The 19,450-nt window shown below is 43.4% G+C and overlaps 1 protein-coding gene across 1 annotated transcript in view; it reads left to right on the forward strand.

Annotated features, from left to right (window-relative positions):
* Positions 1-19,450, forward strand: part of TSNAXIP1 (translin associated factor X interacting protein 1) — a 57,513-nt gene that overhangs the window by 11,454 nt on the left and 26,609 nt on the right. The window contains exons 5-9 of the mRNA XM_066583874.1: positions 2,254-2,347; positions 5,924-6,120; positions 16,971-17,103; positions 17,217-17,386; positions 17,918-18,077. Of these exons, the coding sequence (XP_066439971.1) occupies positions 2,254-2,347; positions 5,924-6,120; positions 16,971-17,103; positions 17,217-17,386; positions 17,918-18,077 (754 nt within the window). The remainder of the gene's footprint in view (positions 1-2,253; positions 2,348-5,923; positions 6,121-16,970; positions 17,104-17,216; positions 17,387-17,917; positions 18,078-19,450) is intronic.

Here is a 19,450-nt window from a genome sequence, read left to right on the forward strand (position 1 = left end):
GGTTCACTTAATTTTTTGAAAGTGTAAGGCTGCATTCCCACGAACGTATATCGGCTCGGTTTTCACGCCGAGCCGATATACGTCGTCCTCATCTGCAGGGGGGGCGGAGGATGGAAGAGCCAGGAGCAGGAACTGAGCTCCCGCCCCCTCTCTGCCTCCTCTCCGCCCCTCTGCACTATTTGCAATGGGGAGAGGCGGAACGGGAGTGGGGCTAATTCTCAGAACTTAGCCCCGCCCCCATCCCACCTCCTTTCATTGCAAATAGTGCAGAGGGGCGGAGAGGGGGTGGAGAGGAGGCAGAGAGGGGGCGGGAGCTCAGTTCCTGCTCCTGGCTCTTCCATCCCCCCCCCCCCTCTGCAGAGAGAGATGACGTATATCGGCTCGGCGTGAAAACCGAGCCGATATACGTTCGTGGGAATGCAGCGTAAAGATGTAATATTAAATAAGGTACAAGGCATACGTATTTGACTGCATATTAGGAAAGCATAGTACAAACCCACTATAAAAATACAAGCACAACAAAATTACTGGCACAGACAAACACAAGTGGTGGTAAGTAATGTTACACAATGTAAAGCAATATATAAGTACGTTGTGTTAAAAAATGCACTTCTAATGCCACAATTGCCTGCAACATAAACGGATCAACATTCCTACAAACATTTGTAGCAATACTAGCAGTCACACTCATCGTTCTGCATATGAACTTTTGCCTATGCTATTTCCAATGTTTGCTTATACAGGGACTGAGCGATTCTTGTCTGAACGAGCCAATGATGCTTTTGCCTCTCTAAATAGGCTGCACAAGTGCAAACAAGGTAGCGGTAACGTCATTCGCTCCTTCAAACAAGAATCGGCTCATCTAAAAGGACCCTAACTCAGTGTTTCTAAACCTTTTTAGCTTTGGGGCACCTCAAGAAAAAAGTTTTACCGCGGCGCACCCGAGCTAAAAAAAGGGGTGTGGTCAGGTGGTGTGTTGTATGATTTTTCCTCCATTGGCCCCTATAGTAACAGCATTCCCTCTAAGTGAGCCAAGTAGTAACAATACCCCCACGGTGGCTCCAGCAACAATAGTGCCCCTTTCATTGGCCCAAGTAGTAACAGTGTACTTTTTAGTAGCCCCTATAGTAATCGCGTCACAGATGCCTTGTAAGGACCCTGGCCTCGAGACCTCTGATGCCCCATAGTGCCTGCCACAGACACCCACATCTTTTTTGAATGCTCCTATAGTGTCTGACTGCCTTAGATGTCTTTAAAGTGTCTGAGAGCCACAGCACCCTGGTTGGGAATCACTGGTACAACTATTAGACAGTTAGGGCTCATGTCCATGCGCAGGTTTGAATTGCGAATGATCTGCAGTTAAAGCCGCCCATAGGAAGACACGGGCGTCCGCTGCTTAATTAAAGCACGCAGATTTGTTTTGCGGACCTTCTGGTCCAGAAAACAAATCACAGCATGCTCTATTTCACCACGGATCATGCAGTGACGGCTTTCATTGAAGTCAATGGAAGCCGTCCGATCCGCGGCATACCCGCAGTTGTCACTGCAGACGTGCCGCAGATCGCGCGGGAAAGCAGGAGATTTTTAAAAATTACTGTGCATATGCGGCGGCCCGGCAGCCAGTGCCCCTCGCCCACATCTACGGAGGAGAATATGGAAGACCCACACAATGACGCAGAAGATCTGGAAGGGTAAGTAATGTGCTCTTGCCGCAGGCAGGATCTGACCCGCCCGTGGACATGAGGCCTTAATCTGCCAAGTATTCCTGTCTGAATGGGCCTTTCCATGAAGATCAAGAGATGTAGAATAGAAAAATAAAAAAAACAGAGATCTCAGGTGCTGCTGACAGAGGAGGAATGGTGGTCTAAGGTTGTGCAGGGCAAGATCAATTTAGTCAGGCACAATTACGAGTTTCATTGCCAGACAGGCGCCTAAACCTGATGTAGACGCTCATCTGGCACTGAAGCTCATAATCGTGCCTGCATGAAATGATCTTGCTCTTCACAACCTTAGACCACTGGTCAATCAGCAGCGCCTGATCCCTGGTTTTCTATCTCTCGATCCTACTGTACAGAGGTCATCCTGCTACACTACTTTCTGGTGTTGTGCCTGGTTTGCACAACCCAGTTAGGTAAACATATTTGTATCCTGTTCCAGCAGTAATTTATTTGGTGATGCTACACTATGGCCGTGCTAATTTCTTCTCATAAAAGATGTAGAATGGACAAGAAATTGACCTTAGTTTCTGTTTAGCCTTACAGAGATGTCTTTGATTACTTTATGGAGGACTTTAAGACCTACAAACCATTGCTCTGTGCCATTAAAAATGAGTATGAAGTGACACTCGGTGAGTATGAGCGTTCTACCATGTTTGTTTTGGATGCCTGAATTATTTATTTGGGGAAACAAAGTATTTTATTTCTATAAAAAACAACTTACTGCACCTGAAACCCATAATTGCACTATATTGGGAGCCATGTGCGTATTTAGTTCCTGAATTACTGTAGAAGGATTTGTTGGGAGAATGTTAGTTTACTTGCAAATGAAATGAGTTAATAAGAAAAGAAGTGCGCGGTCATGTGATTAAGGGTCCTTTTACATGGGACGACTGTCAAGCACTTAAAGGGGTTGTCCCGCGAAAGCAAGTGGCGTTATACACTTCTGTATGGCCATATTAATGCACTTTGTAATATACATTGTGCATTAACCCCTTGAGTGGCAGGTTTCCTACCACCCTGTCGTGCCCACCAGGGCAGGTTTTTTAAAATGGTCTAATCATTGAATTTCAACTAATTTTGCAGTTGCGTCTCAAGAGCCATAACTTTTTCATTTTTCCATTGACATGGCCATATAAGGGCTTGTTTTTTGCGGGACAAGTTGTGATTTTTTAAACAGGGGGGAGGAAAAAAAGAAATGGGGAAAAAAGAAAAAAGGGGCCATGTCATTAAGGGGTTAAATAATGTATTAACTTCCTTCTCTGGGTCATTATGACGCACATGGATACCACATGTGTGATTGTATTTTTGATTTTTTACAAAGTAAAGGGAGACAAGTGTTTTTTTAATTTTTTTAATAATTTTTTTACTTTTTTTTTTTTAATTTTTTTTAAATTTTTTATTTTTTTTTGTCCCTTTAGGGGACTTCCACAGGGACCCATGAGGACCCCTGATCACATTCCAGGGGTCCGATGGTGACAGCCCTTTACATGCTGCAGTGACAGCCCTTTACATGCTGCAGTCACATAGACTGCAGCATGTAAAGGGTTAACACAGCAGAGATCGGAGGTTTTCTCTGATCTCTGCTGTAAGAGCTAGTACCTAGCTGGCCTCTGACAGCTAACAACCAGCTCTCCCTGCCACAGAGACCATCGGCTTGCTTCTGACAAGCCGATGGTCTCTATGGCAACCTGTAAACAAAGCAGGACATTGCCGACATGTCGGCAATATCTTCTGCTGGTTTTTCAAAGCCCTTGCTTTGTTCTTTGTGGGTCTGTGCAGGCAGAGCACACTGTCACAGCTTGTGGCATTGTGCTCTGCAGCTCCCATAGTGATACATAGCCCGGAAATCTTCCGGGCTATGTTGCTATGAGCAGTGCAGCTCGTCACGGAACTTTTCCGGGCGTGCCACTCAAGGGGTTAAATATGAGCCATACAGAAGTTATTCACTTACCCACTCCGTTGCTGGCGTCCCCGTCTCCATGGCTCCGTGTAGTTTCGGTGTCTTCTGGCGTTTTTAGACGCGCTTGCGCAGAAGGGTCTTCTCCCTTCTGGTCGGTCCGGGCACAAGCGGCGTTCTGGCTCCGCCCCTTCTACGTGTCATCGCGTAGCTCCGCCCCGTCACGGGTGCCGATTCCTGCCAATCAGGAGGCTGGAATCGGCAATGGAACGCACAGAGCCTATGGTGCACCATGGGAGAAGACCCGCGGTGCACCATGGGAGAAAACCGCAGTGCATCCCTGGGAAAGGACCGGCGGCCATCTTTAAAAGAAGAAAAGAAGATGCTGCGCAAACTGGGAAGGAGGTAAGCGATTTTTTTTTTTATTATTACAAACGGTATTGATTTTAACGGGGCAGAATGCGGGGGTAGGTTGAAAAAAAAAATTGCATTTCGCCGCGGGACAACCCCTTTAAGTGCTAAAGAGTTGTCCCAATGATCATCACTCCTGTGCTATCACAGAGGAATGGTAATTGCTTATTGAATGGAGGTGAAGCACGCTGGAGATCTCTTCCGGCTGCCTGCAGTTGTTTATTAGCGCAATGGAGCGCTACAGGTATAGCCTCGTGTTCTAAATCCAGGAGATTTAGTTATTAGTTTAATTATAGTTATGTTTTTTTTACAAAGACATTGAAAACAAGACTAGAAATACCGTTCTTACACATTTGCATATCTTATTACAATTTATTATCTTTGGTTACTAAAACTAAGCACAAGCAGTGACGTCAATCTCTAGGCAGGAATTTGTCCCAAGTCACATCCTGCTTGCATGTTAGCTGGTTAGTCTTGAGTTAAAAACCTCTAGGGTTGATTAGTGGTATATACATTTCAAAAACTTATATTTGGCATTCTTTGGCGGTCATTAGTCAGTTAAGGCTTACATGAAGGATAAAAATTCATATGCGTTTTATATACCGTATTTTCCGGCATATAAGACGACTTTCTAACCCAGGAAAATCTTCTCCAAAGTCGGGGGTCGTGTTATACGCGGCACTGGGTTAACCAATCACAGCCATTCACATCATTGAATGGCTGTGATTAGTTAACGCAGCGCCGGCTTTCATTGGCTGACGCCGCGCTGAGTTAGACAATCAGAGCATTAGCTGTCTGGAGGCGGGGCATTCAAGACCCACATCCAGAAAGCAATGCTCTGTCGGTGTGGTGGAGGGAGTGACAGCCTGCAACAGCGCCGCGGGAGGTGAGTATTGATTTTTTTTTTCTACAGCGTATTCCCGGCGTATAAGTCCACAGTTGGGGATTGTCTTATACGCCGGAAAATACGGTATATGAAAATACATTTGTCAATGCGTTATATGAAGGCACTGGCGTAACTATAGGGGATGTGGTTGCACACAGGCCCAGGAGCCTTAGGGGGCTCATAAGGCCTCTCTTCTTTATATAGGGAGCCCATTACTATGAAAAAAGCATTATAGTTGGGGGCCTTGTTACAGGTTTTGCATTGTGGCCCAGGAGCTTCAAGTTACGCCTCTGCAGGGGTTAAGAGAAGTTAGCCTAAGATAAACTTTTGCACCCGGGCCCATGAGCCTTTAGCTGCGCCCTTGTATAGAGGTATACATACATATATCATATATATAACATAACAACTTTATTAATACTCAACATGCCATCATCCATATAATTCAAAAATAATTAACGGTATTGAAAAAATGACGGCACCTATCAATTACTGATGAAATTCTACCCTTAAATAATGTGTCCCATGACCCCCTTTCAATTGAAGCTTCTTGGGCTCAATCCAAGATGGCAATCACCAAGATGCTGCACAGGCATCACCATATTGGCAAAAAGTATTTCCCCACTTATCTAAATATTTTACAAAGTTTCCTACTTGAATCTCTTTTCGTTCAGAAGATTTTCCGAGTGGCCCTGATGTTTGAAACATTCTATTATTTCATGGTGAGTCGGCAACTGTGTAATACATGAGTCCATTAGAGTAATAGCCCCTCCTACTTAGTGGCCCTCCACATTGGTTAATAGTGGAGTATCCTAAGTGAGTGGTCGTGTCTATGACCTCTAACCTGAGGCCATTGTAATTGGAGGGACCACTCTGTTGTTCAGATGCCACTAAATTTTACTAGGCTAGGTATCTGATTGGTCAGTATGGGTCATGTGGCGTCATCAGAGTTGATTGAGATACTTAGAATTTCCATTTATTAAAGGCCTATATGTTCCATTTTTTTCTTTACAGCTCACCAGAGAGAAGAGATCCGATCACTGGAGCCCTTGAAGGCCATGCTTGTTTCCGTGTCTGAACGTTGTGACAAGAAGATTCAAGAAATTTATGAAAACGAAGGACACGAAGTAAAAAGTCTGAAAATAGAAAAAGACAATCTTTTGAAATTGATTAATAAATTGAAAGAAGAGAAAATCTCCTTACAGGTCCAGGTAATTTTAGTGTATTTTCTTTTCTCGGGGGTATTAATACTGCGTTTAAAGCTGCCAGAGACGTAAAGGGCCCAAAGAGGTTTCTATCTTGCATATTAAGGGTGGCTTCACACGAGCGTATCTTTGTGCATGGATACGCAAGCACAAAAACACACGTCTATTACATCCAATGCATTACCTATGGTGTGTTTACATGTTCATGTTTTACAGGCGTGCGCCTGTAAAGATAGGACATGTGTGCACCATAAGTCCAGCACGCATTGCTTTCAATGGAGGCAAGGCTGCTGCCGGCGGCTCCATTGAGATAAATGGTCTGCCGCCACCCCTTAATTGTTTTTCAGGCAAGAGCTTTAATCCCTTAAGTGGCACGCCCGGAAATTTTCCGGGATGAGCTCCACTGCCCATAGCGATATAGCCCGGAAGATTTCCAGGCTATGCATCACTATGGGAGCTGCAGAGCACCATGCCACAAGCTGTGGCATGGTGCTCTGCCTGCACAGACCCACACAGAGCAGTTCAGGATTTTGAAATAAACAGCTGGGAGATACTGCCGATCTGACGGCAATCTCCCACTTTTAATTTCAAACCCCTGCACTGCTTTGTTTATAGGTTGCCATAGAGACCATCGGCTTGTCAGAAGCAAGCCGATGATCTCTGTGGCAGGGAGAGCTGGTGCTTGGCTGTTAGAGGACAGCCAGGCACCAGCTCTTACAGCAGAGATCAGAGAAAGCCTCCAATCTCTGCTGTGTTAACCCTTTACATGCTGCAGTCTATGTGACTGCAGCATGTAAAGGGCTGACAGAGGGAGGGGGCTCCCTCTGTCAGAGGACAGCCAGGCACCAGCTCTTATAGCAAAGATCAGAGAAAACCTCTGATCTCTGATGTGTTAACTCTTTACATGCTGCAGTCTATGTGACTGCAGCATGTAAAGGGCTGTCACCATCGGACCCCCTGAATGTGATCAGGGGGTCCTGATGGGTCTCTATGGAAGTCCCCTAAAGGGACAAAAAAAAAAGTTAAAAATTTTCTTTTTAATTATTTAAAAAATAAAAAACAAAAACACTTGTCTCCCTTTACTTTGTAAAAAATTAAAAATAAAATTACACATGTGGTATCCCTGCGTCAAAATGACACAGAGAAGGAAGTTACTATATTATTTAACCCCTTAATGACACAGCCCCTTTTTTTCTTTTTTCCCCAATTTCTTTTTTTCCTCCCCCTGTTTAAAAAATCATAACTCCTTTATTTATCCATCGATGTCGCTGTATGAGGGCTTGTTTTTTGCGGGACGAGTGGTATTTTTTTTAATGGTGCTATTTAAAGTACCATATAGTGTACTGAAAACTGTACAGAATTTCAAGTGGAGTAAAGTGAAAAAAAAATGACATTCCGCCATCTTTCAGTGTGTTTTGTTTCTACGGCGCACAAACTGCAAAATAAATGACCTGATAACTTTATTTTACGGGTCAGTACGATTACTACGATACCAAACTTGTATACCGTATATACCGGCGTATAAGGCGACGGGGCGTATAAGACGACCCCCCAACTGTCACCTTATACGCCGGTATTCAGTGGAGAAAAAAAAAAAATTTTATTACTCACCTCCCACGGCGTTCTGTCGCGCTCCGGCAGGATGTCGCTCGCTCCGGCAGGCTGTCGCTCGCTCCTCGTCCCCGCCGCAGCATAGCTTTCTGAATGCGGGGCTTGAAATCCCCGCTTCCAGAAAGCTAATACACACGCCGGCAGCCATGACATCATTGAATGGCTGTGATTGGCTAAAGCACACGTGGCTTCAGCCAATCACACTATTCAATGACATCATTGAATGGGTGTGATTGCTAACACGTGCGCCTTCAGCCAATCACAGCCATTCAATGATGTCATTGAATAGTGTGATTGGCTGAAGCCACGTGTGCTTTAGCCAATCACAGCCATTCAATGCTGTCATGGCTGCCGGCGTGTGTATTAGCTTTCTGGAAGCGGGGATTTCAAGCCCCGCATTCAGAAAGCTATGCTGCGGCGGGGACGAGGAGCGAGCGACAGCCTGCCGGAGCGAGCGACATCCTGCCGGAGCGCGACAGAACGCCGTGGGAGGTGAGTAATAAAATTTTTTTTTTTTACACTTTTTTTTTTTTTGTATTACCGGCGCATAAGACGACCCCCGACTGCAGAGCAGATTTTTCGGGGTTCAAAAGTCGTCTTATACGCCGGTATATACGGTAGTTTTTTTTTTTGCTGTAGTACTTTTTTAAAATTATTTTCTGCTGCATCTTCTGCGCGCAATAACTTTTTTATTTTTCCATCGACGTACTTGAGCAAGGGCTCATTTTTTGTGGGATGTCCTATAGTTTATGTTGCGTAACTTAGAATACGTGAGACTTTTTGATTGCTTTTTATTGCATTTTTCTGGGAGACAGGGTAACTGAAAAAGTGCATTTGTGGCGTTCTTTATTTTTTTTTCGAACTACGTTCACTGTACGGGGTAAATAATGCACTACTTTGATAGATTGGACATTTACGGACACGATGATACCAAATATGTATTTTTCTTTTATGATTTAGATTTTTCATTATAGATATGGCAAAAGGAGGGTGATTTTAACTTTTATAACTTTTTTTTTTTAAGTGTAAAAGAGTTGTGAAAAAGAAAAAAAATTATTACAATTTGGTATTGGCATAATCATACCGGCCTGTAGAATTACTTCAATACATTATTTATACTGCTCAGAGAATGCAGTGGAAAATCAAAATAAAAAACATGCCAGAATTACAGATTTTGTTAATCTTGCCACTAGAAAAAATGGAATAAAAAACGATCACAATTTTACATGTTCCAAAAAAATTAGATAAATGAAGACTGGAGTTCATCCTGCAAAAAACAAGCCCTTCTAGAGCTCTGGCAATAGAAAAATAAAATTAATACGGCTCTTGGAATGTGGCGACACAAAAGCAAACCTTTAAGAAAAACAAATGTTTTAAATGTACAAAAATAGCAAAACCTAAAAAACCTGTATAAACTTGGTATCGCCGGAATCATGTTCAATCGGAGAATAAGGTTATCACATTATTTATTCTGCACGCTGAACGACGTAAAAATGAAATCCAAAAAGCAAATGGCAGAATTTCTTTTTTTTTTCCCCAATCTCCCTACAAATGTTTTTACAAAAGTTATGCAATACATTATATATACCCAAAAATAATGCCATCAAAAAGTACTACTTGTCCCGCAAAAAACAAGCCCACATATGGCCTGGTCAATGGAAAAATGAAAAAGTTATGGCTCTTGGAACGCGACTGGAAAATGAGTTGAAATTAAACAATTAGACCATTTAAAAAACCTGCCCTGGTGGGCACGACAGGGTGGTACGAAACTTGCCACTCAAGGAGTTAAATATAAGCTCCTCTCTGAAAAACAACCATTTTAGTGTAAAAAATAAAAATATACTTACCCGTCCTCCGCTGCTGTTGCCCCTGCTGGAATGAAGAACACATCAGCTGCATGCGGGAATAAAGAATTCCCTACCGCAGCTGTCACAAATGACAGCTGCAGTAGAGGATCCAGCTACCAGCATCTTGTAATTGTTTTTCAGGGAAGGCCTTTAAATATAAGCCCTTCCCTGAAAAACAAGGCAAAGTAGTGTTAAAAACAATAAAAACCACATACTCAATTTCTTCAGCTGCCAGGGCTCAGCCGCATCTTCTCTGCGCTGTCCCTGGCTCTGCAATGCAGTTCTTTGAGCAGGCGGAGAATTAAAATCCCCGCCTGCTGAAAGAGCTGCTTGTGATTGGTTGAGCGCCTCAGCCAATCACAGGCGGCTTTTACTGAATGAATGACAGGCAGCGGCGAACAGGTAAGTATATTTTTATTTATTTATTTTTTTAAACTAAAATGGTTGTTTTTTAGGGAAGAGCTTATATTTAAAGCTCTTCCCTGAAAAACAATTAAGGGGTGCCGGCAGACCATTGCCTTCAATGCAGCCGCCGGCAGCAGCCGCGTCTCCATGAAAAGCTGTCCATGCACCTGCATACACGCGTGTTTTGTGCGCACCTATGTACGGCACATGCACACGCTCGTGTGAAGCCCCCCTAAACCCAATGGTACTGTCCAGGTTCCTTCCCATGCAGTTTTCTGCATGGAGATCGAAAGATGAAACAGAACCAGATCTAAATGGCATGAATACAGCATGAAAACAACTTAGTAGAAACATAATAAAAAAAGTTCACTGGTCTTAATGATGTATTTGATACTTGAAATGTTGAAAGCTTTGGACAGGATTAGAAAAAGTTTTTTTTTCCTAGGTAACAAATCCTTTATTTTCTGTAAGCTGTATCTGGTATTGCAACTTCTTCTTATTCACTTGTAAGACCTGCAATACCAGACACAACCAGTGGAAAGTGTTGAACTGTTTTTTTTTCCTTTTCCTTTTTTTATGAATTAAAACCAGATAACAATGCACATTCTTTGACTTTATGTGCCCAGAGATAACTGTGCAGGGAGTGGGAGGAGGTGAGCTGTAACTATCATCTGTAATGAAACGTATGAGCCTATTTTATCTATATATAAGAATATACTGTAATGATGAGATGACAGCTGAAGCATTCTCTCTACAGATTAGGAAGTGTCAGACTATTATTAGGCTTACTGGCCAGTATGAAAACTGCAGGAATTCAGGATTTTTTTTGTGCTATGACATTGAAAATAAAAAGAACAGAAAAACCCCACAAAATTCTTAAATGTAAAAACTTGATTTAAACAATAATTTTTCTGAATATGCGTTCCCTTTAAACGAACAGTATAAAATTAGAAATATATATTTTTATTCTTCCCAGAAACAGTGCCGTCTTGTCCAAGGGTGGCCTGGTATTATAGCTCAGCCCCAGTTTGAATATTAACTCACAATATCTTAAGGCAATGGAATGATTCAAGAACTTTTTGGCGTTTTCAGCAAACTTCTGTATTAGTTTACAAACTTTTTTAGATATTATACCAAGACCTTATTAATGGTTTAGAGTACTATAATACCAGTTTTTGTTTTTTATATCTCCTGTGTTGCCTATATCCTTCTCACAGGATTATTCCCAATTCCAATATTTATACATTATATCATTTTAGAATTACTTTTTGTCATATGGAGACGCTGCAATTAGTTATTAAAACCAAGTAGGCGATCTTAAAGCGGTTGTACCACAATTGCAAATTATCGCTTACCTAGAGGATAGGGAATAACTTGCTGATCAATGGGGGTCTGAAAACTGAGACCCATGCCGATCTCGAGGATGGGACTCCCATGTCCCGCTGTGCCTGTCACTGCGAGGGTTGCTTCTCCCCCTGCAGTGACATCATTATGAATAGAGCACTGGCCAAGCATGTGTGGTTGGTGCTGCAATCATTCTAATGCTGCTGATGGAAATCACCAAACAGGTGCAGCACAGATTTTACAGTGTCAGACTCAATAGGGAACTAGCTAATTTGAAACGGGAATGTTAACACCCAGTTTTCAGTTTATTTATACATTTCCCGGAGGAACAACAGAGGAACAATACAATGCAGAGTTCTAAGAAAAGATGCTCCAGATCTGTATGTGACACAGGTCAATGAGGTGAGCAATACCGCTGCTGTGATTTTCACTTTTTACACACATGAGGTGTTCTCTTTTGTATTTTATGTAGTATTAACCCCTTAACGACGGCCCCATCGGGAAACTACGTCCTCAGAAAGTGGGCCTTAATCCTAGAGGACGTAGTTTTATGCATCCTCTTTGGATTGATGCCCACTGGCCTGAGGACGTGACAGCTCCATGCTGTCGGTGCCCGCAGGTAGCCGACAGCATGGAGCTGTCATCCCAGGATGCGGGCAGTCCCCCCCGGCATTGCGATCGGCGCTATAAAATGAATAGCGCCGATCGCAAAAAAGTAAATAAAACAGTGTAAAAAAGTAGTAATTCAGCTGCTATGATGGATCGGATCCATCACGGCAGCTGAAAATACTCACACGGCTTGTCGGCGGTGTCCCCCGGGGATCTGGTCCTCCCAGACCCGCCGGCGGCCTTCTGCGCATGCGCGCCTGACGATGACGTCACGCGCATGCGCAGAAGCCCGGGTGTCCCCGGCAAATTTAAAATCTCCTGGCTCCCGGCTCCTGAAGGTAGCCGGGAACCAGGAGGTGTTACCGGGGACCACTGTGAGCAGTCCCCGGGCCTGCGATCACCGCTATCCATTGCGATAGCGGTGATCGCGAAAAAGTTTAAAAAGTAAAACAAAAGTAAAGTTTCACCTCCCCTCATGGATCGGATCCATGAGGGGAGGTGAAGATACTCACCCCCGGTCCTCTGCGATGTCCCGATGTCCCGGGACCCGAAATCCCCGTCTGCGCATGCGCGCCCGATGATTGACATCGGGCGTGCACAGAGGGGCTCGAGCCCCGGGAAATTCAAAATTGCTCTGCTCCTGGCTGCCATGTGTAGCCAAGAGCAGAGGGATGTCACCAGGGACATGATCACTGTCATCCAATGGATGACAGTGATCATGTAAAGTAAAAAAAAAAGTGCAAAAAGTAAAAAAAAATAAATAAAAAAAGGGGTAAAAGGTAAAAAAAAAAAAGTGCAAAAAGTAAAAAAAAAGTTTTAAAAAGTTAAAAAAAGCTTGCGTTTCATCTCCCCCCACGGATCATATCCGTGAAGGAGGATGAAATGACGTACCTAAGGCCTGCGGATTTATCCGCGGACCTCACCCCAGCTTCTGCGCACGCGCCCGTCGCCAATGTGGCAGGTGCATGCGCAAAAGCCGTGGTTTTTTAAAATCTCCCTGCTCCTGGCTTCAAAACTTAGCCGAGAGCCTGGAGATTTCACGGAGGGCCGCGGTGAGCGGTTCCTGATCACGTGTTCGCCGTTATCCAAAGAATAATGGCGATCACGTAAAAGTTAAAAAAAGGTGAAGCTTCATCTCCCCTCACTGATGCGATCGGTGAGAGGAGATAAAATTTTTTACCGGAGGCCTCCATATTTGCACCCCGACGCAATCTTCTTCCGTGAACTTTCCCGTATTCTGCGCATGCGACCGCCGGCAAAACACCGGACACATGCGCAGGAGTCGGGGAGCACAGGAAACTTAATATCTCCTTGCTCTCGGCGACCAACGGTCACAGAGAGCCTGGAGCAGTGACGGGTGGCCTCGTTGAGCGGTCCCCGGTCACGTGAAAAAATGGTAGCGATCTACCTTTGGCCGGTCTCACATGACCGGATAGGAATTACGGATTCCGCATGCGTTTGATTAGCGGTAATACGCAGATCAATCGCATTGGATTACACAATTCCGCTCACATTAGCGGGTTGGAATTGCGTAATCCACTCGCAGAAAAGAGAACGCAGCAGGTTCTATTTTACCGCGGATATCCGCAACATAGAGCCCATTGTGCTCCATGGTCATGGATATACCCGCAGCCCATACGCAACTACGTTGTATACGGGCTGCGGGTACCCGCGTCATCGCTAAGCGACGGTGCGGGAAATACAAACAACAAAAAAAAAAGTGTACTGCGCATGACCGCCCGTGTAAGTACGCAGTTATGCGCAGTACATTACGCGGCCGTACACAGGGTCACAGCCGGGCTCACAGCCGGGATCCACCTACGGCTGTGTGAGCCCGGCGTTATTCAGACCGCTACCTGTAATACGCAATTTACAAGAAGCCCCGGGGACGCTCGCCTTCCTGCAGTTCCAGGAGCAGCTTGTTGAGCGCCTTCTGTGTGAGACCGCCGCACCTCATCAAGCTTATGGAGACTCACAGAGCGCCACTTTTTACACCCCATCCCCGCCACTGAGGTCAAAAAATGACTCCCAAAAAGCATGAGAGGAGGGGGGATACCCGGTTTTATTGCCCCATGTGCCCATCCCAACCAGCCTCCATAATTACCCGTCTTTGGAAATACCACACAGTTCACATTATTACTTTTATCTAAGATTTGGGGAACGCCGAAAAGGGCGTGGGGGGGGGGATTTTAGGGAGTCAATTTTTATTCCGTACAAATGAGCAATGGGGCCTGGAATTTATTCAGTTATGCCCTGCAATCCAACTGGTGTTCCCTCCATTACAGGCCTTGCCATGTTTCCTGTAAATAGATTAGGGCCACAATGGGTATGTTTTTGAACACGGGACAAACGGGGGTATCCATTTGGGGGTGAACGTCTTCATTCCTATGTAAACTGTACAAAAAAAAAAAGTTTTTAAATTGACAAAATTGCCAAAAAAATGAAAATTGTAATTTTTTTCTTCTGCTTTGCTGAAATTTATTCAAATACTGTGTGGTCAAAATACGCAGTACACCCCTAGATGAATTCGTTAAGGGGTCTAGTTTTTAAAATGGGGATATTTGTGGGGGTCTTTATAGTTTTGGACGCTCAATGACTCTATAAGTGGGCAATGGGGCCTGGAATTTATTCCGTTGTACCCTAAAATCCAACGGGTGCTCCTTCCATTATAGGCCTAGCCATGCGTCCTTTAAGTAGATTAGGGCCACAAGGGGTATGGTTCTGAACACGGGACAAACAGGGGTATCCATTTTGGGGTGAAAGTCTTCATCCCTATGTGTGCTGTACAAAAAAAACAGTTTTTAAATTGATACAACTGCCAAAAAAATGAAAATTGTAATTTTTTTCCTACTGCTTTGCTTAGATTTATTCAAAAATTGTAGGGTAAAAATACACAGTACACCCCTAGATAAATTCGTTAGGGGGTCTAGTTTTCAAAATGGGATCATTTGTAGGGGTTCTCTGTTGTTTTGGCTGCTCAAGGGCTCTACAAGTGTGCAATGGAGTCTAAATCACCTTCATGCTAAATTTCTGTTCTGAAAGCCACCGACTACTCCTTTCATTTTGGGCCCCGTTGTGCATCCAGACAAAAGATTAGGGCCACAATGGGTATGTCTCTGAACACGGGACAAACAGGGGTATCCACTTTGGGGTGCAAGTCTTCATTCATGTGTGTGCTGTACCAAAAAAGCAGTTTTTAAAACGACAGAATTGCCAAAAAAACGAAAATCACAATTTTTTCCTTTTGCTTTGCTTCAATTCATTCAAAAACTGTGGGCTCAAAATGGGCAGTACACCCCTAGATAAATTCATTAAGGGGTCTAGTTTTCAAAATGGGGTCACTTGTGGGGGTTCTCTTTGATTTTGGCCGCTCAAGAGCTCTACAAAAGTGCTATGGGCCTAAAACTCCTTCAAGGAAAATCTATGTTCTTAAAGCCACCAACTACTCCTTTCGTTTTGGGCCCCATTGTGCATCCAGACATAAGATTAGGGCCACAATGGGTATGTCTCTGAACACGGGAGAAACAGGGGTATCCATTTTGGGATGAAAGGCTTCATTCATGCGTGTGCTGTACAAAAAAAGCTGTTTTTAAAATGACAGAATTGACAAAAAAATGAAAATCACAATTTTTTCCTTTTGCTTGGCTTGAATTCATTCAAAAACTGTGGGGTCAAAATGGTCAGTACACCCCTAGATAAATTCGTTAAGGGGTCTAGTTTTCAAAATGGGGTCACTTGTGGGGGTTCTCTTTGGTTTTGGCCACTCAAGAGCTCTACAAAAGTGCTATGGGGCCTAAAACGCCTTCAAGCAAAATTTATGTTCTGAAAGACACCGACTACTCCTTTCATTTTGGCTCCCGTTATGCATCCAGACATAAGATTAGGGCCACAATGGGTATGTTTCTGAACACGGGAGAAACGGGGGTATCCATTTTGGTGTGTAAATCCTCATTTTCATGGGCTCTATAGGAAAAAAATATGTCTTTAAAATGACATATTTGCAAAAATATGAAATTTTATTTTTTGTCCCCTAAATTGAACTAATTCCTGAAAAGAACTGGTGGGGTCAAAATACTCATGACACCCCTCAGTGAATACACTAAGGGGTGTAGTTTTTAAAATGGGGTCATTTGTGGGTGTATCTATTATTCTGACACTTATGAGCCTCTGCAAACTTGGCTTGGTGCAGGAAAACAAAGTGCTCCTCAAAATGCTGAAAAGTAATGTTAAATTTGTACGTCCTCTAAGTGGTTAAAAAAAACACAAAAGTTTTTCAAGTGTGCATTCAGAATAAAGTAAACAGATGGAAATACATATCTTATCAAAAATTTGTACAGTATGTTTGGACATATTTGAGATATTACGGTTGAAAATGTGAAAAAATGACAATTTTTTCAAAATTTTTCCAATATTGGTACTTTTAATAAATATACACAAATTATATCGGTCTCTTTTTACAATCTAAATGAAGTACAACATGTGGCGAAAAAACAATGTCAGAATCACTGGGATATGTAAAGCCTTTACGGAGTTATGCCACGTTGAACGACGCATGTCAGATTTCCAAAATTTGGCTCCGTCACTAAGGCGCAAACAGGCTTCGTCACTAAGGGGTTAAGGTGGCCATACAGATTAGATTGCTGTCAAGCAAATGACTGTCCATTTGTCTGACAGCTATTTTGTCTGCCCCCCCCCGCCTTGCTTTCCACATTTTCCCAAGTGTGCATATAATCAGAATGAAAAGAGGGGAGAAATTCACTGCCAGACACCCCTGGCAGCGGCTTACCTGCAAAACGAAAGGTTCAGATATTTGAAATCTTACTGCTCGATCCTTATCTCCTCCGACATCTACTGCCGGGAGGCTCTCATATTAGACGATCATTTGAAATCAGTGGGTTCAGCCAATATAAACCTAAGTGGGCCACAACTATTTGTTCTTCCTGTCCTAATTATCAATTGTCATCTCTGTAATCTTTGCAATCGACTTGATAAGTCCTCGAGTACTGAGAACTGAATTGTCGATATTGCTATTACCCACAGGTCGCCAAGCTGCAGGAAGAGATGGAAAAGTTATATCTAATGTACAGGAATGAGAGTGATGCTCGGAAGCTTCTTATAGCTGATATAAATGAGCTCAAGCATCAAGAAGACCTTAGGCTAGCCCAAGATCATAGTAAGTTCCAGAGGCGTGAGGTGTGACTGCAGCCTGTACTCTGTGTAGTCATGTCCCTGCACTGTGTAACAGCGGACTTGTCTGTTTCAGTTGGCACATCTTTTGTATTGCAGAAGAGCAGGGAGAGGACCCAGTGACTTTGGCCGTGGCACTAAGGGTGGCCCGCAATGATCTCACTAGAACTCAAGTTCTACTGAATACAATGAAAGCCGACTATGGAGATGTAGTTCCCAGAAGAGACTTTGAGAATCAAGAAAAAAATCTAGCTGCAAGTGTAAAAAAGGCAAGTCTATGTATATTGTATGTCCCTTTTCACCAGGGGGAGCTGCTGCTAGGAGTGCAACCGGTGAGGCTGTAGAAGCTGTGGCTGTCTGAGCAGGGGTGAGTCTCTTATGGCTGATACTGGACAAACTTTAATGAAACAAAAAGGCCGGTGCGGTCGCTTATTTCAAGACAAAGTCCACAACCGGTGGAGAAATAGACAAAGATTAAGCACGATAGCTCTAGGAGAGTCCTCATATTTTAAGACCATACTTGGCCGTAAATCTTTGATAAATAGCTATATAAAGTTCAGTTCAAAGGCCTATCCAGTTGCATGCTCTATAGCAAGTAGTCTCATTGATTTTTGGAATTGCATTGCTCCCTGTAAAGGGATCTTTAGGTTGCTTTTAACACATACAGTAAAGTATGAAGTAAAAGTATCTCCTATAGCCTTGGCGTGTTCTCCCTGCGATACACTTGCCACATGTGGAGAACCTAGGGTCTGTAGTACTTAGCACTTTAAATCATTTTCTTTCCATCTTTATTGATGCAGATAGAACTTCTTCAGAAGGACTTTTCCCAGTTACAGCTAGAGCACAAGTCACTCCTGGAACTCAACCAACAAGTTGTACAGCAACGCGATTCTCTGTGCAATGAGGTGGAGGACCTCGAGACAAGTAGAACCTCTCGGCCAGTATGGGAGAAATGTGTAGGTACGGACAACCTTTGTATTATCCTTGGTCTTCTTTAAAAGTGTTGTGTCAAGTTATAAAATTATCCGCTATCCTGTTGATAGGGGATAACGTTATGATCGGTGAGGGTCTGACTGCTGAGACCCCCACCAATATCAAGAATGGTGGTACAAATGGTCCCAGAGTGAATATAGCAAAAGCCGTGCAGGTGCACCGCTACTCAATGACAGTGCCAGAGATTGATAAAGTACTTTATCAATCTCCAGCTCTGTCATTGAGATTATTACTCAATAAAGTGAATAGATTGGTGGCGTGCCTGTGTGACCTCCATTCACTTGGTGACCTATCGGACACCATTCTTGGGATTGGTTGGCGTTCCATCAGTCGAACCCCCACGGATCATAAAGGTATCCTGTATATTTTAATATTAAGAATCAATTTGTCCACAAGTGATTTTTTTTATACAGCTATTTAAATATTACATGAAAAGTCTCCCATGTGCGTCTGTCAATTTTTATTACAGTTTATCATATACGCATGCTTGGCTCAGCCAAGAAGGGAATATCTTATCTCGGCTTATCTCCTGAAGAAAGGATTGAGCAAGTGAAATCCAAGTGCATCTTCCCTGGCATCTACCATTGGGGGACAGTCAGGAGGCCATAATACACATTGAATGATCGAGTTCAACTGATATACATTTAATGTGTATGGCCATCTGAGCCTTCGTGTTTCTTTAACAGTAGATTCAATTCAATAAATTTACAGAATTGATCAGGCAGAGCGGGACTGAGAAACAGACAAGGTCGTCTATAAAGTAGAGTGGGCCTGGTTTGTGCCATCGCCCAGCTGCAATCAGTGCTTGTTGCGCACATTATTGTAGCCTGAACCTTATGGCATTTCCACATCAATTATTTGCCAATGTTTCTGGAATTGTGGGTAGTGTAAGCTCCGTACAGGTCACATAGGACCAATGTGAGCCGGGATCTCCTCTTCTTTTGGTACCTCACACAACTTACTGGGGCACCCTTGGCAGCAGATATCTCAATATAGTGCACTATGCCTTGTTTCTGCCAGTATGCTATGTGCACAAAGATGTAAATGTTAACCCCCCTCCGGGCACTGACCTTCACATGCGAGCCATTGACTGGTGAACTAAGGTCAGCTGAGTGAGTATGGGGTGATTGGGAGACATACATATTCCACCAATAGCTATATATGGTTGGATTTCAACGGTTCTAATACCTTTCCAGTACATAAGATGCATCTTCAGAGAGTACAGCTTTTGATGGTTAGCAGGGTAATATTAAGTACTTGTCTAGGATTAGAAAAAAAGCATTTTTATTTACAGTACATTGCCATGTTTATCCATGGCTTCTCTGGTACAGCAACTCATC

Source organism: Eleutherodactylus coqui, chromosome 11 (genome assembly GCF_035609145.1).
Source record: "Eleutherodactylus coqui strain aEleCoq1 chromosome 11, aEleCoq1.hap1, whole genome shotgun sequence".
Lineage (NCBI taxonomy): Eukaryota > Metazoa > Chordata > Amphibia > Anura > Eleutherodactylidae > Eleutherodactylus > Eleutherodactylus coqui.